This window comes from Eurypyga helias, unplaced genomic scaffold (assembly GCF_000690775.1).
Source record: "Eurypyga helias isolate BGI_N326 unplaced genomic scaffold, ASM69077v1 scaffold20056, whole genome shotgun sequence".
Classification (NCBI taxonomy): Eukaryota; Metazoa; Chordata; class Aves; order Eurypygiformes; family Eurypygidae; genus Eurypyga; species Eurypyga helias.
In genome coordinates, this window is record NW_010255170.1 from 27,938 (window position 1) to 38,198 (window position 10,261).

At 41.0% G+C, this 10,261-nt stretch overlaps 1 protein-coding gene across 1 annotated transcript in view; it reads right to left on the bottom strand.

Annotated features, from left to right (window-relative positions):
* OSGIN2 (oxidative stress induced growth inhibitor family member 2) overlaps positions 1–7,598 on the bottom strand; it is a 12,307-nt gene extending 4,709 nt beyond the window's left edge. Inside the window, 4 exon segments of the mRNA XM_010153250.1 lie at positions 1–3; positions 6–32; positions 1,690–1,826; positions 7,444–7,598. The exon segment at positions 1–3 is cut by the window's left edge and continues 165 nt beyond it. Of these exon segments, the coding sequence (XP_010151552.1) occupies positions 1–3; positions 6–32; positions 1,690–1,826; positions 7,444–7,510 (234 nt within the window). The 5' untranslated portion in view covers positions 7,511–7,598.
* Between the last annotated feature and the right edge of the window lie 2,663 nt (positions 7,599–10,261).

Sequence of the window (10,261 nt, forward strand, 5' to 3'; positions counted from 1 at the left end):
AGCGTCCTTCCTTCAGACAGGTACTCCAGGTCCTGAAATACAAAAGACAGTTTGACCTGTTCATCGTGCTGTTACAATATACAGAAGTTGAATTTCAGAAGAATAAACAATCGGGTCACGTCGCATTTTAAGCGGAGGTAAGTACTAAATGCAGAGGTTCAATCACCAACACTTTTCAGAAATAACTGTCATGCTTCAGTTCTTCTGTAACTCTTGAGTAATACTCCAGGTCCTGAAATACAAAAGACAGTTTGACCTGTTCATCGTGCTGTTACAATATACAGAAGTTGAATTTCAGAAGAATAAACAATCGGGTCACGTCGCATTTTAAGCGGAGGTAAGTACTAAATGCAGAGGTTCAATCACCAACACTTTTCAGAAATAACTGTCATGCTTCAGTTCTTCTGTAACTCTTGAGTAATACATTTCACTCATTTAAAAATTACATGTTAGCAACACTGGAGCAGGTCAGTATTTGAAATACATTGTAGAAAATGAAATATAGGGACAAACACTCAAGAGATCAGAGCAACTTAGTAACAACTACGTTTATAGACAGCGGACTGCTTTTAACGAAGAATTACTAGTATTTCTAGAAGCCACATTTTGATAAAGCAAAATTGGAATCCGAAAACATTATGTTTTCAAGACTGAGTAGAAAATCTCCTTTGACAGCTCCTGGATAGATCCAACACTAACTTTATCATATTTTGAAATAATGGAGGTATTATAAGTATTATTTTTTAATTAATTAAAACCAGGCTTACTTTACAAAGCAGTTCATGTTCAGAACAACCTTTAGAACTTTTTAAAATGTTCACACTTCAGCATCTATTAACCGCTCGCATTCTAAAACTTCATAATGCAATGACAAATATTTGAAGACAGAATAGAGAACTGAAGAAAGAATTGGCCATAAGGCAAATTTTTGCTGACAAAGACAGGACAGTTTAGGTTCCTAAACTGGGAAAATCTCAGGGTGCTGGAGGAGGATAAAGTACATAAAACATCTGTAGCCAAATGCTCAGGCAACTTACTCTCCTGCCAAAAATATAAACCTTGAGACTTGAAGTCAACATTACATGCAAACAGCACAGCGCTAAAAAACAACCCAAAACAACAAAACCCTAATCCAAAGCCAAACTACGCCTACTTCCCCACTGAACACATATATGCGTGTTAGGATTTCAAATAAATCAGTCACACAGGCAATAGAGTTAGTGATAGTATGATGGGTAATCTATCAGGAGTATAGTGAAGTGAGTAGACAACGGTAACATGGCAAACAAATGGACAAGTGGGGAGAGAAATAACAGAGGACTTCAATAATCAAATGTGACAGAAAAATTGGATGTATGTGAGGATAACAAATACAGCACAAAAGCAATTGTGAGTGCAACACAAACACTGAAGGATGCATACTGTTCAGAAAAGAAAAATGGTTTGTGTTTATATTGGATATACGTCCCTAATGTTATAAAAAGTGAAGTCTTAATGAGAATTGTGCTATTTAGGAAGATTTTAACTCAAAGTATGTGTATTGAAGTATGTTAGTGGCATGTTCGTTTACAGTAGTGCCCAAACATCCTCGGACATGAAAGGTGGAATTCCTGCATCAGCTACTCCCTGACCAAGTGGTGAGACTTGCAGTAACAAAAAAAGCTAGAGAAGATGTCAGCCAAAGCTTACCTGATCAACAATGGAAAGATGTCGAGCTTCTTCTAATTTTGTATGTAGAATGGGGTTTGGATGTATAGCTTCGGGAGATAAATATGGCCTGTATCCAGACAGCAGGTAAGAAAGACAAATTCCTGATGGTCCATTTCCTATTAAAGAAAGAAATTATTGCTTTAGTAAAAATGTCAAAAAGTATGTAATTCACTCAGTAAGAGTAATAAAATCATACTAAAGTGGTACAATGGGATACCGTCCTGATTCAAAGCAGCTTATAAGCTCTGCAGTAAAATAAAGCCTACCAGAGAAACTTCCTCCAGATAAACTGAGCAACATGTTTTTCAGGTAACACCAAATGAATGGCTGTTTACAGCTGTTGTGGTTTAACCCCAGCCAGCAACTAAACCAGGTTTAACCCCAATCAGGACAACAGCATGAAATAAAATGCATATAAAGGAATTTCATAATTATGTATGTAAAATGCAATATTCTTGTGGGAAAACGACCAAATGGATAAGATCTGGTGTGTGGGTCAATCACAACGGTATCTGAATATTATTGCCATCTTACAACTTTGTGTTCCCGCTTACACTGTGTACCGTAAAACCCAGACCAGAAAGAAAGCCCAGAGTATGTGCTCTTCAGATCTGATTATAAAATACAAAGGAAGAAAAAGAGAAGAAAGTAGAAAGCTGAAGACTGCAACTCAGAGAAGCTACAGACATAGCACAACAGCATTGTGAAAACTGAGGGAATACAGATACAGTAGATAAGTCATAACATACAAGAAACTCAGAGAAGACCACATTCATCGTTCAGCAATAGTGTCAAACATCCACCTATATCCTTTTTGCAACACTCTGTAATTCATTTATGTCCATTATTGCAATTTTAATAGACTAACTTATTTTCAAATTGTTATTAAAAGTGTGAAATGGATGGGACTAATATGTTACCGTACGGTAACTATTTCTACTCGTTTGACTAGGATTAAACAAAGTAGGGGACCATATTTATAACGTGCAAATACAGAAGTAAAAGTCAGATATTGAAAGCTAGGGAAGGCTGATGTTGCAAAAGTATGTGCTATGATAACAGAATTTGAACACATGACTATGTACTGTTATTTCTGTAGCTGTTCTTCCTCATTAACAGAATGAAGAGCACAGTGTTCTCCTAATGAGGCACTGTTCAGTATATCTGTTTTCCCTCTGGAGTGCACACATGGTATTTACCACACACTATTCAAATTCTGGGCTAAAGATAACATTACTTATTTATTCATTTTTTTAATAGAACACTCATTGTTAGGTCGTTAGCTCTTATTTCCTACTGTTTCAACTCTTGATCCCAAGGGTTCAGCCTTGGGATCCTGTTCCCCATCACCTTTGCACACAGTACTTCTAATCCCACTTCTCTACTGCTTGTCTTTTCCGATTTCCCAATCCCTAAATCCCCCATCAGTTTGCTGAGATCCTGTTCGTTCCCAGTCTCTTCATACATCAGATCTTTTTCCTCCTCCACCGGGCTACACTTATCACCCTGGTCCCCAGTGATCCTATATTCCATATTCGTTACGATGCTGTGCACATATGTCAGTCACAGCCCTGGGCTACAAGAAAATCATGTAGGCTCACTACAAATGACTTCTTCAAAGGCTGAGACTGCTAAGTCCTCAATCAGAAGGTTTTCTCTGAAGGCCTAGAACCTGAACAAGTATGTGAGACTGCACAGCAAGGGCCTTTACCAAAAAATCTAGTCTTCGCACCAGAATACAGAGATAAACATAAAGGCAATGGAGTGCCTGTGTACTGTTAGGACCATAAAGCATGGAAAAAGACTGTCTAGGAAAGTAATGGATTTCTGTCACTGGAATCTCCAAGACAGTTAAATCAAAAGTAATAGAATCACAGAATCATAGAATGGTTTGGGTTGGAAGGGCCCTTAAAGATCATCTAGTTCCACCCCCCCTGCCATGGGCAGGGACACCTTCCACTAGACCAGGTTGCTCCAAGCCTCATCCAGCCTGGCCTTGAACACTTCCAGGGATGGGGCATCCACAGCTTCTCTGGGCAACCTGCTCCAGTGCCTCACCACTCTCTCTGTGAAGAATTTCTTCTTGACATCTAATCTAAACCTCCCTGATTTCAATTTATACCCATTACCCCTTGTCCTATCACTACAGGCTCTTGTAAAAAGTCCTCTCCCAGCACCCTTGTAGGCCCCCTTCAGATACTGGAAAGCTGCAACATAAGTCTGTAACATAAGGTTTAAATATTGGTGATCCTGCCTATATTATTTCCCCAACCACTTCCATTCTTATTTCTCCATTTACAAACAAGACCATAAGGAATCTTTCAGACTGCAAAAATGCTCTTCCTTACTCTCACACTGTTCTACCCTCCCGCAAAGAGACCAGCATGAGATAGCCGGGCACGCTTCAGTACAGGAACGTAAAGCTCAAGCCGGATGCGAGCCCACCCTGTCACCCCCTGGCCACGTTGTAAGAGAGAACCTTGGCAATACACAGAAACCAGCCGTTACACGACCATATGAAGCTGTGAAAACGCTCTAGTCATACCTGTAGTTGACAAGCATTCCCATGACTAAGTAAATGCTTCAGAATTGTGTTTTATGCATAGTAAAAAATTTTGTTCCTTTTTACAAGTGGATAGCTCGATTGTCCTTTTCCTGCTGGGGTGTAAAGGAAGGATGTTGACACCAGGAAGAGAAAAATGGGTGCCATATCCAAGGATGCCATGGTAAAGGTTATTCCTACTGGATAAGACTAAAAAGAACCAAATGGATAACAAGTTGCCAAAACAAAGGCTGGCAAGGGCCAAGGAAATTTCTGAGGATGGGATTATGTTCAGGTGAATTTCTGACGCTGACCTCCCTAGCCACTTCCTTGGGACCACCCAGAGTGCCAATCCAAACACAGTTCCTATTCTTTGACCGGGCTCAGTCCAAAAGAAGGAAATTCCCTGGTGGGTATGCTCTCAAGAACACACAGGATTGAGGTTCAGCTGCAAGGTCTGCAATTAGACTTGTTATGATTTTCTAAAAAAAATCCTTGGGGAAAAAAGCAATCTTTTTAAATGACAAATTATACCTGAGTTTGCCCTTTATTTACGCACAGTAACAGCTCTGATCACAACTGAGAGATATTACTATTATCATAGAATCATAGAATGGTTTGGGTTGGAAGGGCCCTTAAAGACCATCTAGTCCCAACGCCCCTGCCATGGGCAGGGACACCTTCCACTAGACCAGGTTGCTCAAAGCCACATCCAGCCTGGCCTTGAAGACATCCAGGGATGGGGCATCCACAGCTTCTCTGGGCAACCTGTTCCAGTGCCTCACCACCCTCTCCGGGAAGAACTTCTTCCTGATATCCAATCTAAACCTCCCCACTTTCAATGTAAACCCATTACCCCTTGTCCTGTCACTACAGGCCCTTGTAAAAAGTTCCCCCAGCTTCCTTGTAGGCAAGAAAGTTAAACAAACTTCAGCTATACAGTCAACACATCCCGAACCCCCACGGCCCTGTTCATTTAAGTAGCAGTTAATATTTTGATTGAATAACGGCAGAAGGTTCTCCTGTTCAACAGTAAACTACAGCACAATCACCTTCACATTATGGGTCTAAATTTAAAGCAAATAATCAACTTCAAACATTGTAACACCCTTGTTATCTGCATGAAAATTTAAAACATTGTGTTTACACAGTAATAATCAAAACCAGTGCAGAAGGTGAAAGTGTTCAGCAGAAAACACCCTCTAGACTTAAAGCTCCAGCATGAAATTATTCAATCCCAACTCACACAAATGGAATGCATCCATTTCTTCCAACTGTTGAAAAAGACAGGTACAGCACAGAAGTGGCTCAGTAATACCACAGGAGCTTAGTTCTCCGTGCAGAACTGCAGTACAACATGTGGCACAGGCATCTGAGATTGGGCATCATACAGGAAAAAAAGGGGACGATGAAGTTAAAGAAAGGGCAATGCAAGTTACTGTTTCATTGTTAACTGCTTACATACGTGCCATCTTTTTTCTTTCTGCTTAATAAAATAATGCAGTGAGAAAATGGCACTAGGAAGGTAAAAGAATGTTTAACTCCAGCTCTGCAGGAATTGGGCAGAGATGATTAAACCAGTAGTCAGAGTGTGTGCATGTGTATATGGGGGGGGGGGGAGGTGTGTGCCGACAACTATTTTTGTATTCTTCTACTACATTATTAAATAATTTTAGAACCCTCCTAAGACTCTTCAGACAGCCAATGAATTAGTGGTAATAGGCTGCCAATAGAGAAGATCAGCTTGTGAAGTGCCTCAAATTTATCTGTGAAAAAGCATTTGGGCAGCGTAATTGTTTTTCGAGGAGAAGTAGTCAAGGCAGCTGTGTTTGGTGTCAGCATTGTATTCTTCTACTACATTATTAAATAATTTTAGAACCCTCCTAAGACTCTTCAGACAGCCAATGAATTAGTGGTAATAGGCTGCCAATAGAGAAGATCAGCTTGTGAAGTGCCTCAAATTTATCTGTGAAAAAGCATTTGGGCAGCGTAATTGTTTTTCGAGGAGAAGTAGTCAAGGCAGCTGTGTTTGGTGTCAGCACATCGAAAGGCGCTCTAGACAAAATAAGTATTGAGCACAGGTATTTGCATAATGCGTATTTGCAAAACCAAACAGTGAAAACTGAGTCATTAACCATATGCCAAACCTATAGTAAGGTTGACAAAATGCCAGGAAACTGTTGCTCTTCAACTATGATGCAGAACTCAGCTAGTGATTCATGTCTGTCACATTCACGTAAGTGTATTACATGAGCACTATTTTAAGCTATCCTGAAGAAAGCTCTGAGAACAGGCATGGTACAAACAGCAATCTTTCAAAGTTGTGGAGATTTACTCTGAACACATTATGTTGCAATGCCATTCTCTGGAATCTCTGCTTGTTGGCAGGTGCAATTCAAGCTGTTGGTTTGCTGTAGTCCCAACAGGTTTGGACTAGATTACTGAAAAACTCCTTTACTCCAGATCTTTATCCCCTCATCAAGTCATGGCGGTAAGGAGCCGATTACCAGCTGCTGCTGAGAAACCTTGGCCCCATACAAACCATCCTGGCACTCTCAGTTCAGCTGTGTACCTAAGGAGCCTGCTCCCTCTGCCAGACTGTCATTCAGTAAGATTTTACAAGTGCAAGTCTAGGTATTCAATCAAGACTGCTATTTATTGTTTTACACCGGTTGAATTGACTGGATTAATTTTGGAAAAGATGGGACAATACTCAGACGTTAATGATGGGGATGCAACAAAGAAAAAGGCAAATAATGAGAGGGGTTAGCATCTAACCAACACGCAGAACGCGTTTTACATGACGCTTCTCTCTGTTCCACCTGAGCCCACAAATTCCTACTGCTGCATCACCACCAACCTCCATGCAACCCGACATACCACATTAATCAGACCCCATGTGAGCAACACTAGAATCAAAACAGTTCTTCCGTTAAGACTCACGCATCCACTGCCAAATAACGCATCTCATTTTGTCAAAGCACAGTCTGAATTCAAATGTACTCCAACGGCAAGTCCTTTAACATCATTTGATGGTACTGCTGTTGATTGTAACAACTGTCTTACTCTAATAAGCAGCTTCATGGTTAGGATGCTAAGCTTTAGTTATTCATGATAAATGACCTCCCGCAGCAGGTCTCTATAGGCAATGGCAGTGAGAGAGAACCTTATAAAAGTAAAAAAAGACTCACCTATTATTACTACAGGCATAGTAAGGAGGGAGTCCCCAGGCAAAACAGTTTCTTCAATTAAAGGCATTCTTCTAATCTTTCTCCCAAGGCTGTCACCAAAATACTGGACGAAGGAATTCAAAAGCTGTCCTTCAGTTTCAGGGCTGCTGTAGCTTCTAATGAACAAGGACAGATGGGAGAAAACTAAAATGAAACAGTTGAATTGTTGTTGGAACAGCCTCTTCAAAAATGAAGTTGTTTTGGATGCATTAAGACCTGTGGAATTGCCAAAACTGAAGCCAAAACAGATATACTTCATCCAATCTACAAAACTTTACTCTTCAGCACAGTTTCTTCTTACAAGATCTTTAAAAAGTCCACTTTCTTCTGGAAAGTCTACAGGAGGATAACAAACAGGCACAGATGGCTCTGCAGAGATGCAGATTTCTAATTTCAGTTTATACAACACCAGAGTATAACCAAGAAGCATTGTTTTGATCCCCCCACACAGCAGAACTCATTCCTCATTATCCTTATCAAAAGAAGGGAGATAACGCACCGCCTAGCCAATTAACAACATTAAGGCCAGCCAAAGGCTGAAGGGGCAGCTATGGTGGAACGTCCCTTCCTACCTGCTGAGCAGCACAGCCGACCTGGCCTCATCACACTACGTTCCAGTAGAAGTAAGGCTGGCTAAAGCTGGCAGCCGTGTGAGGAAGGAGAAAAGTGTGATCCCTGTACGGCCTAGACACAGCCCATTTTCCCACTGTTTAAGAGAAAACTTTTCACGGAAGGAATTGCCGCACAGTCGGCTCAGCTACTGCGCTGCGGGCTGCTTCACCCCTTGTCATTCTCTCATTCTCCCTTTCAGTAAAGAGAAAACTTTTCAGGGAAGGAATTGCCGCGCAGTCGGCTCAGCTACTGCGCAGCGGGCTGCTTTCACCCCTCGTCATTCTCTCATTCTCCCTTTCAGTTCTTTCTCTGCAACATCCACTCCAGTTCCTCTCAGAACTCTTTGCCGTCTGAATGTGCTTGTAGGTCATGAAGGCTTTTTTAAAATACTGTTTGCTGCTTAATTATTTAGGAGCCCTTTCTGAAGCCTTTCCAGGCTATTGAAGAACACCCGACCTGTTTAGCTAGCAAGGCAGGGGCAAATTAAAAATAGTCTGTTATTGGCAGTAATTTTAAATCTTCAAAATAAAGACTTAACAACATTTTAATTAAAAGTACCCCAATCAACTGAGCTAAACATCTTTCTCTCTACAAACACAGTTTTAGTTATTAATAAATAAAAGTACTCTTACTTATTTCCTAAGAATCTGCGTATCTTAAAGCTATTCCAGTATTTCAAGAATTATTTTCTGCACAGGACCTAAACCTTAAGACACTGATCCAATTCCCCTAGCCTTCCAGAAGCCACATACGCTACGTGCCACCTCAACTCCCCCAGGGCTGAAGGTTCTGCTACGTATTTCAAAAGCCTTTCCTCAATGGACAAGTCTGAAGTAAACTAGAGACCGAGCTGTACAGTAACAACAGCGCCGGCACACACTGCTAATACCTCTCTCTGATGGTTATACCCTTGTTAAAAAGGGTGGGAAGCTATTCTAAGGTTGTATTTATTTCAGAAAACAAGTACTTTGTATTTCCTGCACTACAACAAACAAAAATTGCAAATTACGAGCTTTACTGTTTGATTACAGCTGCACATTAGGTCTTCCTGACGTTGGAGACGCGTAACATACAAACAGCAGGAGTTAGATGAAGACAAGTAGTGAGCAGAGAGAGGATGGCCAGTTATCATACTGCTTTTTTCACCTCTGCTTTTAGACAGGCACAGGTAGACTGTATTATCTCCCAGCCTTTGGTCAAAGTTAACTAAGGCAATACTACCAAAAGACAGGCTTAAAGAAAGCATGCACATTTTAGTGTGACTTTAATACAGTTGCCATGCTACATGGAAGATAAAAAACAAAAGAAATATTGGTTTAGAGCAGAATCCAATTTTGCACAGAAACATCTCGGTTATTGTGCACATGAAGCAGATGAAGGGCCGCCGTCAGGTTCTTCCTCAGCAAGCACATCCTACCAGAACTCAGTAATAAGTTAGGGGCCACCAGCTTCCTAACCTCTGAACAGCACCCAAAGCCACCAAGTGGCAGAAGTTTTTTGCCTTGATAAAAACTCGGGGTAGACAGCTTTGCAGCGGTGGAGAACTGGTAAAAAATCTGGATGGCTGTAGTCCTGCAGAGATGCTGGTGAGCGCAAGGATGAGTCAGGTCCAGAGCTAGTGCTTAGTTTACCCTATGATGGTCATACCAAATAACCTCGAGATCACATTCAGTCAAACACCTAGATTCTAAACGTGTTCATCTTACTTTTTAGTGCTTTACCCGTCATTACTTTTATTTTTAATTGAGGTGAAAAGCCCACTAAGAGAAAAAAAAAACAAAACCCCACAGCATATACACGAGTGCTTTTCTCTCTTTCAAAAAGAAAATAATAATTATTTCATACTATCTGAATTTACTGAAGTTATTCGAATAAGAGGAGCATTTTCCAGGCAGCATTTTTGCAAGATCCTAGAATTCCCTATATACTTTTAGCAAAATATTAAGTAAACTGACTGTAGTGGGCGGTTAACAGAAAACTCGTTATATAAAAGGAATTTAAATTTGGTCTCAAATTGACGCTTCGGGGAGCCGATTTAACACCGTCAGGTCGTTGGGGGTTTTTTAAGTAACCGAGAAGACCGGTGGCCACCCCGACCGGGACCGGGATCCCCGACGGCGAGGCGCTACGAGCCCCGAGGGGGCAGCGAGCATCAGCAGGCACCGGC